The sequence below is a fragment of the Mandrillus leucophaeus genome, unplaced genomic scaffold (assembly GCF_000951045.1).
Source record: "Mandrillus leucophaeus isolate KB7577 unplaced genomic scaffold, Mleu.le_1.0 Scaffold146, whole genome shotgun sequence".
NCBI lineage: Eukaryota > Metazoa > Chordata > Mammalia > Primates > Cercopithecidae > Mandrillus > Mandrillus leucophaeus.
Window position 1 is genome coordinate 3,062,704 of NW_012101432.1, and position 19,160 is coordinate 3,081,863.

Here is a 19,160-nt window from a genome sequence, read left to right on the forward strand (position 1 = left end):
ATTATCTTTAAAAAGCAACATAGCAACTTACAAAAATTTAATTATCTTTAAAAAGCAACATAGCAACTTACAAAAATTTAATTAACCTATACTTCTCCATGTATTTTATCATTAATAATTCAATAGAGATCATGAGAAAGGATTGTGTGAGTGCCCATCTTTGTTCCAGGTCCCAGAAATACAATGGTAATGAAAGACAGATGTGGTCTCTGTCTTCACAGAACTTGCAGTTTAATAGGAAGATGTATAAATCAAACCACCATACAAACAAATGAAAAATTGCAACTGTGTGTTAGGAAAGAAAAGCATATAGTGTTCTGAAATCTGTAACTGGCGTATTTGACCTGGGGATATCAAGAAAGAATTCCCCAAGGAAAACACCTAAGCTGAGATCTGAATGATCTCATCTGAAATCACATGAAATAATTAGTTGAAAAGGGTGGGAAATTGTATTGCAAGCAGTGACTACATTTGTAGGGGAGAAAGCATTGTGTACCAGTTATCAAGTTATAGTGTCTCTTGGCTCCAGATCTACTCCTCTTGCCCTACCTTGTGATGCTGGAGCTGGACCCTGTAAGCAATTCTCTTTTGCCAGCTAGTAGAATGTTAACTTTGATGTCAGCAGATGGCAATAAAGTGACCCTGCAAGGCTATAAGAACAGGAGTATACCTCTCTTCGGGGTTCTGGACCTCTATTATTATTAATTATTAGTATTCACAGGAATCCAGCAGCCAAGCAGAGGAGCTCCAACCTACATCCTCATGCCATGTTCCTTTCCCCATCTCCTGCCACCGTCAGTGGCTTTGAGCAGCTCCAATCAATCTACACCCTCTAGCAATGGCAGCCTCTTAACAGAAGAACTCAGTCCATGCCCTTTGACAAGTTTTTTCACCACCACAAGGCTGCACGTTCCTGTGGTAGCCATACACCTTCTTTAATCAGATCAGAATCTCAGTCTTGGCTTGGGGGCCTCCCCTAGTCCTTAGTTCCTTTATTGTCTGATTTTCTTCAGTATAGATAGAGTAATTGCTCTCATGCTAAATGTAGACACCTTATGGTCCTCATTTATCCCTTCCAGTAGTTAGTAACCTCCTACTGTTTTAATTAACAATGCTTTACATTACATTTCTCCTATTCAAATAACCAGCATGGTTCCTATATCCTGACTTGATCTTGACTGATACACATGGCCAATATGAGGGCCCAGAGATCTATGAGGTCCCGAACAGAGACCAGCATGGCTAAGGTAGAGACAGAGCAAGAAGGAATGTGCCATGCAAGGAGGGTGGAGTGGGACACAGGGGCCAGACTATGCTGGACTTGCAGGACAGGGTAAGTCTTCTTGTCTTTATCGTAAGAGGTCAGATTTGTGTTTTGAAAAGATTGCAGGATAGAGAATGATTTACAAAGGAACAAGGGTAAGTGCTAGGAGATTAATGAGTGGACTATCGCTGCAGGGCAGGCAAGTGAGGATGGTAGTTTTGGTGGGAAGGCAGGGGAAGAGACTGAGCTATGAATGAATTCTAGAAATACATGGAAATGAAAACCAACAGGGAATGGGGATAGACTGGAAATGGGGAGTGAGAAAGAGGGAGATGTCATGACTGATGACTAGATTTCTACTTTGCGTAATTGGATAGATGGTGCATTAGGATCAGGAACACTAAAAGAGAGCCATGACTGGGAAGGGAGATGATGAGTTTGTTTTGAGCATGCTGTTGAAATACTTTGAAATATCAAAGTGAAAAAGCAAAAGAAGAGTCTGGAGTTCAGTGTAGCCAGAACTACGAAGATGAGTTTGTGAGCCATCTTACATAATTAAAGCTAGAGTATGGCTGAAATAATCTAAGGAGAGTGTGTAGCTTTATATGATGAAGGACCTGAGATCAAACAAGCCCTGGGGAGCTTCAGCAATTTAACAGCCAGGGAAAGAAGAATGACCTCCAAAGGGAACAGAGAGGAAGCAGTATAGAGAGAGGGACACAATCAGGAGAGTGTCATGTCATAGAAACCACAGGGAAAGGATAGAGTTGTTAAGGATAGAGTGGTCAACAATGCTGAATACTGCTAAAAGGAAAAAATAAAGATGAAAAAACAATGGCTAGATTCAATAATATGGAGGCCATTGCTAAACTTACCTAAGACAGCTTACCTAGAGCAGTTTATTTGGAGAGATGGGGCTGAAAACCATAACAATGAGGTGACGAGTGAGAGGGAGGTGAAGAGTGGAGACAGGGAGTAAAGGTAACTCTCTGAAGATGTTACAGAATAATGGTCTAGCGATTAAGCCTCAAGAAAACTTTTTTTTTTTTTTTTTTTTGAGACACGGTCTTGCTTTGTCACCTAGGCTGGAGTGCTGTGGTGTGATCATGATTCACTGTAGCCTCGACCCCCAGCTCAAGTGATCCTCCCACCTTAGCCTTCCTAGCAGCTGGGACTACAGGCATTTGCTAACATGCTCAGCTAATTTTTGTATTTTTTGTAGAGATGGGGTTTGCCATGTTGCCCAGGCTAAGAAAACCATTCTCCCATAATTATTATATACTGTGATTTGCAAGTTTCATCATTCTTCTATCTTTACATGACAGGGTAATTAACAAAAATTTGGGGAAACAATAACTTTGGAACAGAGACCAAAATAGACAGGTTTGTGTAGCAGACACAATGTCAGTTCTGCCTTCTCATAGTGTCTTTATCAAATACAGATAGACTTTATTATTTCATTCAAATCCTATGAAGCTTGATCAGCTCAGAGGGCATAAAGGTGGTAACTTTTCGATTGGAATAACATATTTAGTTTTATTTACATTCACTGTCTTTACAAGATCTCATATGTCATTAATACCTTAATAGGTTTAATGTATATGTATATTATTATATATAATAATATATACATAAATATGAAAAGGTAATAAAGTCAATGGACTAATTTGTCAATGACACAAGGTAGGCCAGTTAACTTGATTTTTTCCACTGTCTTATTTCTCTGCAAAACAGGTTTAATTCTTATTGCACTAAAAAAACTTTTCTTAATTTTTAATTTTTGTGGGTACATAGTAGGTTTATGGATTTATGAGGTGCTTGAGATATTTTGATATAGGTATACAATGCATAATAATCACATCAGAGGAAACGGAGTTTCCATCTTACTGCATTTTAATAGAAACAGTTAAATCTTTGTTCAAAAATCTTAAAAAATTTTTTTGAAAGCCTTTTGATCTTTGTAATGGTACATTCCATTTAATTAAGTCCATTTGTAACTGAAATCACCATAACAAGGAGAGGGTGGGAAGTTATAAAGGTATCAGCTATTCAGAGATGAGTAGTTTTGTGTTTCTGCTGTACGGTTGCAGCAAAAATACTTTTGAAAGAGAAAGAGAAGAGAGCGGGCTTTGGTTTCACTCTGCCCAGGTGACTGAAAAATACCTGAGGGATTTTATGTTTCCTGTGCCCTCATATCACTACATCCTGTGTCTATCTCTGTCTCTTTCTGCTTTATCATACATAAAGAAAGGAGGAAGGGCTCTAAGTCACTGCAAATGCTATCTAAGATGCCAAGTTACTTGAAGCTGAGGTTGAGACTGAATAACACAACTATAAATGGGAATTAATACCAAGTATTTGAATGCTAAAACAATAATTAAAGATGAATGACAACAGTAATTATGTGCTTTAAACTATAAACTTTATTTTTATTTTTTATTTTTTGAGGCAGGGTCTTGCTTTGTTGCGCAGGCTGAAGTATGGTGGTGTGATCATGGCTTACTGCAGCCTTGACCTCTTGGGCTCAAGTGATCCTCTCACTTCAGCCCTGCAAGTAGCTGGGAGTATAGGCATGGACCACCATGCCCTGATAATTTTTAAGTTGTTTTTAGAACCAACTCTCACGATGTTGCCCAGTCTGATCTTGAACTCCTGGGCTCAAATGATCCTCCTGCCTTGGCCTCCCAAAGTGCTGGGATTACAGGCATGAGCCACTGTGCCTGACCAAAATATAAACTGCAGAAATCCATGTTCATATGATAGTACTTAACATCAGCTATATATATGTTAATACAGTATCAGATCTTTAATAAAAAAAAAATAGTAAAGGCCAAGATGGGTGGATCACGAGGTCAGGAGATGGAGACCATCCTGGCTAACATGGTGAAACCCTGTCTCTACTGAAAATACAAAAAATTAGCCGGGTGTGGTGGCACGCGCCTGTAGTCCCAGCTGCTAAGGAGGCTGAGGCAGGAGAATCGCTTGAACCCGGGAGGCAGAGGTTGCAGTGAGCTGAGATCGTGCCACTGCACTCCAGCCTGGGTGACAGAGTGAGACTCCATCTCAAAAAAAAAAAAAAAAAAAAAGTTAAAACCTATGGCTATAATCCAACAAGGGCATCAGCTAAGGTACTTAACAAAAATTTAAATGAAACACTGGCTATTCAGACCATTGTAAGCTGGCATGAGACAGCCTGAATTGAAGCACTGGGATCTTAGCTTCAATGTCTCCAGACACGTCACAGCAAGACCTATGGAATCGCGGCACACACGCACTCCCCAGCTGCCCTTCCTCATGCTGCCTTTATAACATTTATTACAATCTAGAATTATGTTGGTAACTTAGTTGTATTCTGGTTTATTATCTATCTCTTCTCCCCATCCCCCCAACCCAAAGAACGTCAACTCTGCAAGAGCAAAACCTTTGTTGTTTTGTCCACTTCCTGTAGAATTCCTGACACACGTTGGATGCTTAAAAATATTTACTCAATGGATAAATGAATGGTAAGAGGAAAGGTTTACCCTGTTCCAGATGCTGAGCTCATCACTTTATACATCTCGTTTACTGCTCACCACAATATTATAAAGTGGAGGAATGTTCTTTATTTTGCAGATGAGGAAAGTGAGATGCAGAGTGGTTAACCTTTCCAGGGTCACACACCTCATAAGTGATGACGCCAAGATTTGAAACCAAACATGTCCAATGCTAAAGCCCTGGTTCTTAGCTGTGATATTATGTTGCTTCCATTTGAGAGCTGGCACTGCTGAAATCCTAGAATATATACATTTGACTTTTACTATTAAAGTTCTAAGCTGCTGCTTTCTTTTTGTTGATCTTTGCTAATCCTCTGTCCAATATAGGGCTTAGAGAAGCAGGGGAGGTAATCTAGAGGCCAGGACCAACAGCAACATAAAAAAATCTGCTTGAACAACCTGTGGGGAACCACCTACCACAACAATACTGTGAAATGGTGGTGGGTTGTTTTTGTTGTTTGTTACGGGAAGCACAAAATGGCGGGGAGCAACTAGCATTCTAAAGGCACAGGACCCTTTCTTTCACATTTGGTTCAGTTCACTTGAGGATGAGAAAGCAGCTCTGTGCAGATGCTGCTCCCAAGCACAGAAGCTGCATTGCAAAGGTAACAACGACAGGGTTGTTCCTGCTCTGTGGTACAGGGCAGGCTGTACGGTCCAGTTCGTGAAGGTCAGAAACCATGGCATGGAGCCTTCTGTTCCAAGGAACAGGGACTGAAGACTTGGCTTTCCAGGATGCTTTACACGAGGAGGCAACATAAAGGATGGCTGCTGGGTCAGCAAGAGGAGCTCAAGAGAGGGAAAGCCCTGCCCCAGAGTTTATCTCTGGAACGCTGCTGATGGCCCACAGTCCTGCTCCTTTCCTATTCAATGGGAATTATGTCCAGTGGGATAAAGACATGAGAGGAATCTGAATTCCTATTCCAGCCTAAGTGGAGACAAGTAAATGCTACACATTTTAGCTTATGAGCCTCAGGAAACATAGGGCAGGAGGAACATTTGGGAAAATTAGATCCTAAGGTCAACATAAGCTTTAGACATTTAGATAGGGTCTTAGAAAAAAGTATTATCCTTGGCACTACTTTTAGTAAAATAATTTTTGTTTGTTTGTTTTTGTTTTTGAGATAGGGATTTGCCCTGTACCCCAGGCTAGAGTGTAGTGGCGCAATCATAGCTCACTGCAGCCTCAAACTCCTGGGCTCAAAGGATTTTCCCGCCTCAACCTCCTAAGCAGCTGGGACTACAGGTATGAACCACCGTACCAAGCTAATTTTTCTCTTTATTTAAAGAGATAAGAGCTTGCTATGTTGTCCAGGCTGGTCTCAAACTCCTGGCCTCAAGTAATCTTCCCACCTCAACCTCTGAAAGTGCTAGGATTACAGGTGGGAGCCACTGCGCCTGCTCGGCAAAAACAAATCTTGATCTACTCTTTGCCTGATTTTGTATGTGAGCCCAGGGTGATTTTGATTGGATTATATAAAAGATCCAATTTGAGCTGTTATTAAAAATTCTGAGATACAGGAAAAAACTACTCTCAGGCTTAAAACATACTCCTAAACTTCTAAGCTATCTGCTGACACACAGCATTGTCCCACTTGACAGTGCTATATTTACAGCCTGAAATGATGATGCTTTTGGTGGTGATTTTTCATGTAGGAAGTCACACTAACACCCCTGAGCCACCTGCACATATCTTAAAGCTAACTTTTCCCCTACCAAAAAATGATTCTGTTTAAGACTTTTAAAAAGAGAGATCCTGAATGTCAAGGTGTTATAAAAAGATAAAACACGCATCCCACATGTTCACAGCCTCCTGCCCAGTGGGGCACTCTGGGCAGGCTTTGTTGAGCTACTTCCATTATTTGAGGTCTTGATAAACGCCCCACTATAGTAGCCTGGAGATTTCTTTTAGGCTTATGCTGTGAACTCACTCAAGCACAGAATATCATTATGTGGCTTTGTTATTGTGACTTTTTTCTAATTTTTCAATTACACATTTTTTTTAGGAGTTAGGGAACCCATGGTTTTAGCAGTAACTCTCTACTACATGACAAAATTGCATGGATTTGAGTCAGCCTTTTGCAAACTACAGAGAGTTCAAAAGGGTTATCCTCTCAGCTTCTCAACCCAGGAGCCTTGGTTTCTTCAGTTATAAAGTGGGGAGCCAGGATTAAAGTTTCACTCTCATCCTTTCTAGTTCCAACATTCTACTCAAAATGGGGTGCAGAGTGTCTACAACCTAACACTCATCTGCAGATGAGTTAGAGCTCTTGCGATTGCCAGTAGATTGAGCAAATATATTAAAGCCATTAGATAATTTTGGCATCAACTTTCTGATGAACCCTCATAATTTGAAGGCAGGAAAATCTGACTACAATAGTCCTCCCTTATTCACGGTTTCAGTAAACCATGGTGAACTGCGGTCCAAACATAGCAAACAGAAAATTCCAGAAATAAACAACTCATTAAGTTTTCAGTTTCATACTGTTCTGAGTAGTATGATGAAATCTTGTGCCATCTCACTCTGTCCTGCCCAGGATATGATCATGCCTTCGTCCAGAGTATCCATGCCATACACGATACCTGCCCACTCGTCACTCTAGTGACTGTCTTGGTGATCAGATTGGGTGTCATCGCATCTCATCATGCAGGCATTTTATCATCTCACATCATCACAATAAGGATGTTTATAGTGCAATAAGATATTTTGAGAGAGAGAGAGAGAGAGAGAGAGAGAGACAGAGAGAGCAAGAAAGAGACCAGTATATTGCTATAATTGTTCTATTTATTCTTGGTTATTTTTAATCTCTTACTGTGCCTAATTTATAAATTAAATTGTAGCACAGTATAGTATAGTACAGGAAAAAAACAGTGCACATGATTTCAGGCATCTACTAGGGGTCCTGGAACCTGTCTTCCAAGGATAACGGCAGATTACTGTAGCTAAAAACTCATTTTAAAATTTACAATCATAACAAGTGGGCTGCTAATGAAGTTAAGGGCTAAGAAGAAGAATTTGCTTCCTTTTGGAAGAACATCTACTAACCTTCAATTACCATCATTTCTTCTTCTTTTTTTTTTTTTTGAGGGGTCTCACTCTGCTGTCCAGGCTGTCCAGGCTGGTGTCACAGTTCACTGCAGCCTTAACCTCCCGGGCTCAGGTGATTCTCCCACTTAAGCCTCCCAGGTAGCTGGGAGTACAGGCATGCACCACCAGGCCCAGCTAATTTTTGTATTATTTATAGAGCAGGGGTTTTGCCATGTTGCCCAGGCTGGTCTTGGACTCCTGGACTCAAACAATCCTCCCGCCTCAGCCTTCCAAAGTGCTGGGATGACAAGTGTGAGTCATCATGCCTGGCTCATTTATTCTTTAACAGAAAAATTTGTTGCACAGGCATTTGTTGCACAGGCATTTGTAATGAATCAGTGACTGTATTAACAAATAATACTAACACATCTCAATGCCTTCATGCTATACTTAAAAAACAGAAGGGAGAATGGGATCACTGTGCGAGAAATAATTCTTCACAGAAAGTTTCATGTTAGGATTTCCAAAAGTCCCCTTGTACCCACTCCCCTGGGGGGTACTTAACTTTCAAGGAAGCTGTCCACTGGGAAGGAGACACTTCTAAATTGCATTTACTTTAATGTCATATACTTGATAGAGTTACAGACATTGTTTTACAAAGAAGGTATAAATTAAAAGTAAATGAAAATATATACATGCTAAGCTTTTATTCTATGATTGATATCAAAATGGCAACTTGAGTAATTAGATTTTGAAAGTAATTCATGTGAAAGCAATAACAAGTAAAGCTGGGAATCTGCCACTCGATTATTTAATTTCTTTCTCTTGCTCTGACTATAAATCAAAACAGTCTTAAAATTGTGGGCACAGTGAAAATTGAATTGAAAAATTCCTGGAGAATTCAGATTCAAAATGAAATAGGTTATTTTTGTTGTTGTCATTGTTTGGTTTTAGGAAACCATCATGAAGTAAATAAGGATGATATGAGTTTCAGCACTATTAGTGGAGTTGCTATGAAATGTGCTTCTGGAAGAAAATTTGTGCTTTGTGAGCAATTTAAGAACTTACTAGTGTATTATGGAGTGTGCCAGTTATTTAATGCCTTCTCACTGCCACCCTGATTTGGTACATGTCACCATTTGCTTTTCTGTTTGCACCTCCATCTCTTCTGGTAGACTGAACTTTTCTTAGGCACGGATGGGTCTTATTCATCTTTGGTTTGTCGGAGGACAGCAGTATGTCATATACTGCAGGTGTGCAATACCTGAGGGCACTCAGTAAAGTTCTCCTTACTTCTCTCTAACCCTCCAAATCCTTTTTACCACCTCAGTTCTATCGGTCCTTTAATACCCAATGCTCCCAGGAAATCTCCCAGGATCACTCAGTTGGATACTGCACCTCTCTTCCCCAAATCTTAAACTCACCAGTGAATCTACAGCCTTCTCTTCAAAGATATCAGAATGTGATTCCATCAGGGCCTAGACCATATCATATCCTTCTCTGAATCTACTGCGGCATCCAGCACAGTGCTCTGAATATAACAAGAGTTTAAAACACCACTGATTCAACAAACTCAGGATTTTATAACTAGAAGGACTTTGGGGGTCAACTAGTGTAGTGGTTCTCATCAAGGGATCTACCATCTTTTAGGAGACATTCTGAAAAACTGAGGGGGCATTTTTAAAAATTAGCAAAATGATTGTGTGTGTATGATAGGGATGGGGTTGGGGGGCAGGATGTTAGATGACTTGCAATCCTTGGAATGTCCTACACAACAAAGAATTATCCTGCGTCCTGAACTTTCTCATGTTCTCCTGGACATTCATGATTGTTTATATATATATAAAAAAAATTATGTGATTCTAGACAGTTTTACTATGGATTTCCAACATTTGCTTGGATTTCCAAGATTCAACTATCGTGTAAATTAAAGTAAGATGGTACTTTATGATGTTTAGAACTTGACTGAGAATTTTTGGCCATGTGGAAAACCACATCAGCAGTCATGATATTAGAGTTGACACCCATTCCCCTAAATCGGACTGCATTTGTAGCAGGTGCATTCACAGTGATTCCATGTTATATACAAATATACTTATTGAGCTCTTACTGTACATGTCAAATGTAAGAACACAGTATCCACAACATCCAGCTGACTACTGCCTTACTTCATTTAATTGCAAAGTGATTCATTATAAGTGGGTGTAAAAATCTGGCCTCTCTATTGAGCTTTCTGTTTTAGTTTTTCCTGAATTTCTTATATTTTTATTTATTGAAATTCTGTTTCTAGGTAGGTTATATTATGCATGAAATCTATTTTAGTTATTCCTGAATTTCTTATATTTTTATTTACTGAAATTCTGTTTCTAGGTAGGTTATATTATGCATGAGTTTTATTTTAGGATTTGTTCTAAAAATGGGGCATTGGGTCAGATGGTATTGAGAAGCACTGATCTAGTAGATTCCAATGCAGTTTCCTTATTTTTCAGAAAGGAAATGGGACCCTAGAGAAGATGATGTCCCCAAAGTCAAACAGTGGATTAGGAAGTAGCCTTTTGAAGATTAATAAATATATAGCTAGAGCACAAATAATTAATGTTCCAGATTCTACCACCCTGGAAGATTATGTTCTGTCACATCATATAAAAAATACCAGCAGTTAAAATAATTTGATCTGCCCTTTCTAAAAGAAAACATTTAATAACATTTCTTTTTGTTATCAATTATTCCTTCTACCCCAGGTGAATTCTAGCAAAGGTGTCTATACAGAATATTTCTTTAAACTAGAACTTCCATTAAGAAAGACCTCTGACTGGCTAAGTGTGGTGGCTCATGTCTGTAATACCAGCACTTTGGGATGCCAAGGCAGGATTGCTTAAGTCCAGCAGTTCAAGGCTGCAGCTGCAGTGAGCTACGACCACACCACTGCACTCTAGCCTTGCACAGCAAGACCCTGACTCAAAAAAAAAAAAAAAAAAAGAGAGAGAGAGAGAGAAAATCCTCTGACTTTGTGTAGAGCTAGATTGAGCATTTATTCTCTGCCCTGTTGCATTCCCCTTCACCCCCATCCTGGCTTCAGGAAGGCTGAACTGTACACACTGCAGAAAAACAACCTTCCATTGTCAACAATATCAACAGTAGCCCCAATGAGCTCCCTTTGTGCTCTTTACATCTGTGTCTTCCTAAGCAATTTTACTTAAGCATTACTGACCTGTGACCCCACGAAGTGCCTTTGAAGGTTCCTCAGGTATTGAGATCTTTTTCTCACGAGGGACAAGGGCTGGTTTTTCGTTAGCAGAATCCGTGGACGAGCTGTCCTTCTCGCAGCCATTCATGGGGCCGTTTTGAATCTGAGGTGGCTGTGGCTGCAGGGGCCCTGCCTCGGGCCTCTCCACCTTGTCTTTAGCATCTTTGTTGCCTTGATGCTGCTTGGACTTGCTTCTTTTTCTTTTATTGTTCTAGAATGAGAAACACATGAGAACATAATATTCAACTCAGACTCTTGAAATATAAGGTGAATCTGAGAGATGAAAATAAGATACGATATCTTTTTTGGTTCCTGGCTCTTCTTACAGACTGGATGAATATTTACATCTTTATTAAACCCAAGTTAATTTAAGTATCTTTTCTCTTATAGTAAGTTGTATAAACTTTCACCTCATAAACACAATTAAAAAGGTTCCAATAAAAGGAAGAAAAAACCAACAAGGAATGGCTTAAATAACTGACATATTATTTGGGCAACTTGAGGCTCTACAGTAAAATCTTGTGATAACCATCCTGAAAAAACTTGATTTCAGTTATCCTGCCATTGGGGATTAGCTCTCATCTCAAAGTGGTGAATGCTGGAGAGGCAAGGAGGCCACTAAGGTTCCCATCTGCTGGGCAGAAGGAGAGGTATAGGGGAGGACTACTAGGGAAAAGGCAGGCAACTTCTTCTTGTAAAATGAGGGCACAGAAGGTAGGTCCTTAAAGTCCAGGTTGGGTCTCTGAAATAGAAACCAGTTAACCAGGAGATTCCTGGAATTGCTGTCATTGTCTAGCGAGCCCCAGGTAGCCACAGGATCCATAATCATCCCCATGATTATTTATTTATTTATTCATTTATTTTAACAAGGTCTCACTCTGGCTCTGTCGCCCAGGCTGGAATGCAGTTGCGTGATCACAGCTCACTGCAGCTTCACCCTCCTGGGCGTAAGCGATCCTCCCACCTCAGCCTCCTGAGTAGCTGTTACTACAGGCATGCATCACCACATGCAGCTATTTTAAAAAATTTTTTGTAGATACAGAGTCTCCCTATGTTGCTCAGGCTGGTCTCGAACTTCTGGGCTCAAGTGATTCTCCTGCCTCTGCCTCCCAAAGTGCTGAGATTACAGGCATGAGCCACTGCCCCTGCCATCCCATGAATATTTCAGCTGGAGCAGACAACAGCTTCAAGGTAATGTGAAACTGATATAAGTCCCCCTTTTCCTGTGAGAAAGCCCCTGGACCTCTCGGCTGCTAGCTGAATAGCATTACAAGGCTTCATTTTATTTCCTTTGAAATAACACCACCCTGCATTTTATACAACTGAAATTGTTTAGACCCCCCGATATCACAAGAGTCTAAAATACAGAGTTTTACTATATCTCTCTTAAAATGTTCTAATGGTGAATACATAAGAATATCAAGAAAATTAAGAAGATGTTGTTCCTAATTATGTTATATGCTTGACTTGATGTTGCTTTGTACCCAGTTGATATTCAGTGTACTCAACAAACAGTATGGTACCAGCCCCGCCAATCGGAACAGACGCCTGAACCATAAGAACGACCCTGTCCCACCTGCTGAATGAGTGAGTGCCAGGTAAGCATCAGCCTGGCTTTGTTCTTCAACACATTTACAAAAGAAGAAGAAACTGTTTCCTCTTCTCAGTTCTCCTCCCTGTTCTCTTTTCCTTTCGAACCACAATCATGCCCCAGTAAGTGCCTTCCTAGGTGAGAGGTGTGTGTCCCAGGGTGAAAGCAAGGCCAGTGGCCCTTATTCCCACAAAACACCCACAGCAGCTTCTGGCTCTCAAGCCTCACATCTACTTGGCTGGGAGACCATTTTCCTTTTCAACCTCCAGGAGGGAGACTCAGTAATGAGTTGGGTCTGCAGCTGCTATCTGCTCTTTTTTTCACATCAGAAAAATCTAATACCCAAACCACACATTTGAAATTTTTCTATGTAAGTCTAAATACTGCCTTTCAATCACTTGCAAATCATGTTCATCTCACACAGAGGCCTGGGAAGCTATGATTAAAGATTAAGCAGAGATTGTCAAAGATGGTGGCATACAAAGGTTAAAAAAAAAAAACAACTCACAATTTTCCTATTCTACATGAAACTAGGAGGAGAAAAACAGAAAGGATGATTCCTGTAATTTCAGTAATCTTCAGGTTTTATGAAAGTAATACTGTGTTATTGTTTGTTCAGAACCTGTTTTGCAGGCCTGTGATCTTTCCCCATGGGGAAGGGTAGACTGGCGTACGATATCCTGGGAAAACCAAAACACAAGGCCTTGCTGTGTCATAGCGGGAATGAGTGGAACAGTTACTTTGAAAGGAGCGGCACACTTTTGCTAGTGTGTATGCACAGATGCATCTCACGAGCTCCCAGAAATCCCAGGCCCTTTGTGACTTGACAAGAAAGCATACCAATTTGAATGGGACACAGTAAAATCCCCTTCCCTTTGTTCTCAAAGAGCAGTACACCAGTGTTCAAGAAGGTCCCTTACTTATTATGGTTCTAAGGCACTTTCTTTTCTTCTTCTTTTATTAATGATCTACCTTAGAATTCAGCCAAAAAAGCATCTCAGGGCAGCCTTGGACAGTTTCTTTCAGGTGGAAAAACATGCGAAAATATATTTAGAGGTTTTCAAGTATCTTTAAAATACTCCTTAATTTTTTTCTTTGTGCTACAGGATACGTTCAGGCAAGTTAATGTTTTGAATCTTTTGAATTCTCCAGCTGGGCTCCCCTTTATACTTAAAAAAGAGAACAACTCTGGGACTTCTTAAGCACACCTGGTTGTTAAAAACACTGAGCAGAAAATAAGGGCATTACTAGTGAGAGTATCCGGTAATTTACGAAAGTCATGAATTTGGAAGCTTTCTGGGTGTATATATTAACATATTTGAAAGAAGCCAAAAACTGGCAGCCTTGTTAAAATGATAACAACCATGAAGGTTTTGATTGAAGACGTTACCAATTTACAATCAATATTAATCTTACCTTCTTTTTTCCTGTCATATTCCATTCTTTTAGAACTTGAATTGCACTGCCTAGATAAAGACAAAGAATCTTCAACAAATATTCACATCATAAAACACCACACAAAATTCATCTCTGCCTTTCCATCTTGGTAGCAGCTTTTTTTTTTTTTTTTTTTTTTTTTTGGCTTTTTCATGTTTTGATACATCCTATTTTAATAAAAATGCCAGTTTCATTTTTTATTTCCCAGATTTTCATTTAATTCACTGTATGATCTTGGTTTTATCAAAATATTAAGCCTTACTACATGAAGCTTACTTTTTTATCATTGTATTGTCTTAGGGAAAATGAAATATATCTTGAGAATTTTCTAGCAGCTTTGTTGCCATAGGTAGAATTAAAATTATTCTGTTTGATATATGAATAAAAATACCTATAATCTTCTGAACCAAATATGGGATTCTGAATATTATTAACAATGCGAATCGCAGCTTTCTATTTGGCTACTCCTTCTCTTTTTCTGTCCCTATTCATATGTTCACATCTTGCAGGGGGATGAGGAAGACACATTATAATGATATTAGTTTCTCTGGAGTTAGCATGGATAGAGATGGGATGTGGTCTTTACAAGACTTCTACCTTGAAACCAAAAAAAGTTCATTAAGTGAAAAGTTGGGCCCCAGGTTCTATCCATCCCATTCACATATGTAGGTAGAACTGCACTGACTCAGAGAAGATACCTAATTAAATTATATTCAAATTATATTAAATTATATATAAATTAAATGCCTAATTACAAGACATTAAAAAAATGTTTTATCGCTGGCCAGCTGCAACCCATGTTTCCACATAGTCGAACAAAGTTCATTCATTCATTCCAATTGTGCTGAAGGTAGTTTCAATAACAAGTTATTGGTAATGAGGACATCAGTTGTTTTCAGATAAATAGGCACAGTATTTCTAAAAGAGGGTAGCTCTTTTAAGTGTATTCTTTTAACAATTTTAAGCATTCTCTAAATATACTAATAGCTCTAATCTAAATATACTAATAGCTCTCTACAAGGAGTATGTTGGCTAAACAAAGATAAATTTCAGGCTGGTCTTTATAATATTATATTTCAAATTAGTAGGCTCCCAATTATTGAGTCTACTGTCACTGTCAGATAAGCAGAAGGCCACATGGCTTTGACTAATGTTTAGACAGGCTAATTATTCCTATCTATTTAAAGTTTCCAACTCAATGCCGCTCTTAGACTTGTCTGAGTTGTACGTACTTGAAATAATAAGACTGTGCCTAAAAGTAAGCTATAATTCAGCCTTTTCATTAATTGGGTTGGTCTTCCTCTAATTTGTCCAGAGAATTAATGTTTCACAGCATTTTCCTTTTGAAGAAATTTAGAAAGTCCCTTTCGTTAGGTTTCTTGGTAAGTCTTGGTTAATAATAATTAGGGCAGTTCTTACTTAGAGCTATGCTTCAGTTTTCTACATAAAACTAAAATTTTAAAATGCTAAATACTGTTCATTTTAATCAGAAGGTGGTGTTGAGTTGCTTACTGTTTTCACAACTGCCATATTCAATTAGTCCTCTAATTGTCATGTTTTGATATACATTCTATTTGTAATTTGGACAATGAGCTTTAGGGACTAATTTTGAAGAAGAAATACCCATATTTACAGAGGATTTTGAAACTGTTATTATTAAATTTTAATTATACTGAAACGGCTTCGAGTTTTTCAGCCACTCAGAGTGCTTTCTGTATACCTCATAAATGACTCCTAACACATATTTTTGACTGTCAGTTGTTTGGCTTTTTTTTTTTTTTTTTTTTGGAGACAGGGTCTCACACCGTTGCCTGGGCTGGAGTGCAGTGGTGTAAATATGGCTCACTGCAGCCTGGGTCCAGCTAATCCTCCTGCCTCAGCCTCCAGAGTAGCTGGGACTACAGGCATGTGTCACCACTCTAGACTAACTAAAAAAAAATTGTAGAGACAGTGTCTCACCATGTTGTCCAGGCTGGTCTCAAACTCCTGGCAGTCCTTCTGCCTTGACCTCCCAAAGTGCTGGGGTTACAGGTATGAGCCACCTTCCTGGCACCCAGTATTTTTAAATCAAGTTTTCCTACTGCTCCCCAACCAAAATGACTTCTCATGGGGCTTCTCAGCAATCAAAGAGTTTTATTAATGAGATCTCAACATTGACAAGGTGAAAATTTCAAGAAGGACAAGCAAGGTGCTCTGTTTAAATACAAACAGATTTGATGACAGTCCATCAGTTACTGTGCATCTGTACATCTCATCAAGATCATGCTGCAATAAAAACTTTCATGATGAGGAACGTGGGGGGCCTCAATCTAAGTGGGGGTAGCAAGGAATGGGGACAATAGCCTTTTTCCTTTCCTAAAGCTTTTTTTCCATGCAGGCAATGTTGGCAAGTAAAATCTGAAAAGAGAATGTATCTGATCCAGGATGTGCTTCTTTCCAGATATTTTTTGAGACAAACTGCACCTAATGCTGCAAAGTTAGATTAATATTGCATTCTCTACTATTTGCTTCTCGCGACTAAAAATTATATATCTCTTAGTATATAAAGCAGGGAAAAACAGTGAGAAAAGTTGTGCACCATGGATTTGCTTCTAGGTCTACTGAATGATAACCATTTGCTAATTCAATTAGGACCCTAAACCTTGACTGCTGATATCAGAATGTGAGCATATTGCTTGGTTCCAAGACCTTGCCCTGAAATGCAATTATACTTTTAGAAACTCAAGAAGGTTATTCTACTCCTAGGAAAATAAGTAAATCAAACTGTCCTTGACAAACTGTAAATAGGATACAACTGAGAAATGTGCTGGCAGGTCTTCCTTGACCTTATTTGACAGATTATGTGTAGCTTGCCCATATTTACAAAATAGAAACTAATGCCAGGACAGAAGACATATGATAACTAAGGACAAGTAAGAGATCTTTGTTCAAAACTGGAACTTGTTTAATTTGATTAGGAGAGGAGAATTTTCCCATAATTTACAGGAAATCCAAAGCATTACATTGTAAATTTATAGGATAAACATATTCCTGAGACTTTAGATTTTGTAACATCTCGGGAAATGGATTACCTAAACAACAAATTTTTTTAAATAAAGCAAAAAGATTTTAGAGGTAAGATTAACTGATATTCTGATTAATTTGGCAATCTAAAAATCATAAACTAAAGACATTAAAGAATAAACCAGTCCTCTTAGACTACATAAGCATCAAGTTTAAGAATTCCAGTCATACAGCCAAGTAGAATTATGCCGATTGGAGAAGTGAGAAGACTTTCCAGATAAGAACCAAAATACATTATCCTCCATTCATAAGAATGACATCAAATAAAGGACACATTTATTTATTTCTTTATCTATTGAGACAGAGTCTCACTCTGTCGTCCAGGCTGGAGTGCAATGGTGCGATCTCAGCTTACTGCAACCTCTGCCTCCCGGGCTCAAGCCATTCTCCCACCTCAGCCTCCAAGAAGCTAGGTAGGACTATAGGCGTACACTACCAAGCCTGGCTAATTTTTATATATTTTTAAATAAAGACAGGGTTTCAGCATGTTTCCCAGGCTGGTCTCGAACTCCTGGCCTCAAGTGATCTGCCCACCTTGGCTTCCCAAAGTGCTGGGACTATCGACGTGAGTCACTGCTGGCCAAGGACACACTTAATATCAAATTGGAATGACTGGTAGGCAAGGAAATTAGTAGCATTATAATCAATATCCTTTGAAAACTATCTAGAGTCTGTTTTTCCTTAAATGAGAGATAAAGAACTTCCAAATTCTATTCTTATTGAGTATGTCTATGTGTTTGTAAAACCTAGCACTTCTTTTTTTTTTTTTTTGAGACAAGGTCTCACTCTGTCACCTAGGCTGGAGTGCAGTGGTGCGATCATGTGAAGCCTAGCACATTTTTATGAGACCTAAAGTACTCATAATGAATTGACACTCAGTTCATTTAAGGAAAAAAATATGGAATATCTGGAATATTTAGGTCTAACATCTTCAGCTGCGAGGCACAGGTATACCTACCATCCACAAAGGCTTGCACGGCTTTATCCACATTGAAATCAAACTGTTGTAGCACCAGGACTATTTCATTATTGCTTTTGTTGGGAACAACTGATCTAACTGCATAGATCTGTAAAGAAAAAAAAAAAAAAAAGAAATAGAAAGGTGAACACTTTAAATATTTTTCATCTATGAATTGCCCACTGGATAGAATTATAACTATTAGAGAGGCCTTGAAAAGCCAACTAATGTACCTTCTTGCCATCAAGCATACTCAAGGCATTCCAGACTAGTGAAAATTCATCCTGGTAATCACCTTGATACCCACTTTATTTGTGTACATATTTTTACAAAGACCTCCTTGTAGGAGTGTAGGAGCATGTGTGAAAAGCCACCTCTGGTTTTTCAATCTACCCTCCCCCAAGACTACAGATGCATACAAGATGTGTTCTCAGTGAGGACACAGAGTCTTTTTCCGTCTCAGGCTTCCTTTCCACTGGCTCAGGGAGTATCTTTAGAAAATGTACAGAAATAGCCTCATGCCTCAGCTTCTCTATCTGCACAGTGGCAACAGTCATCTTGAGGGTCACAGAAGTGTGTTGTGAAATTCCATTAATGTTTAAAGATACAAAAATGTGGAGCATTGTATTTTTGAAATGGTAATCTTATAGTCCAAAAAATGTTCGTGAACACACTTCTGAAAATCAAACATTGAAAATAGTAAAAGTAAATACATATATCCACTAAGGATTTCAATAGGTTAAAGTTTATATTCAATGTTTAATGACATATATGCATTTCTTAGTCAAATTTAGCATATATTCTTTCTTCTTGCCTATTAGAATTAATTGACCTTTATCTCACAGCATTTGCAATAACTACAGAATGTTCTATTGATTTTAGTGAAACCTGGTTCACCCAATTTTCTATCACAGGGATTAATGCAGCTGCTACTGACAAATACTAGAGTACTGCACGGTGCAAAGGTAAGTGATCATTAAAGCACTGTACGGTCTTCGAACGTTTTCATCAGCAGTTAAATTATGACCAGTGGGTTTCA

General features: G+C 38.9%; 1 protein-coding gene across 6 annotated transcripts in view; it reads right to left on the reverse strand.

Annotated features, from left to right (window-relative positions):
• Positions 1 to 19,160, reverse strand: part of SPATS2L (spermatogenesis associated, serine-rich 2-like) — a 171,899-nt gene that overhangs the window by 49,084 nt on the left and 103,655 nt on the right. For all 6 annotated transcript variants that reach the window (XM_011974544.1, XM_011974543.1, XM_011974542.1 and 3 more), the window contains 3 exons: positions 18,122 to 18,230; positions 14,080 to 14,129; positions 11,037 to 11,283 (listed from right to left, as the gene is read on the reverse strand). In XM_011974544.1, coding sequence (XP_011829934.1) covers positions 11,037 to 11,283; positions 14,080 to 14,129; positions 18,122 to 18,230 — 406 coding nt within the window. The remainder of the gene's footprint in view (positions 1 to 11,036; positions 11,284 to 14,079; positions 14,130 to 18,121; positions 18,231 to 19,160) is intronic.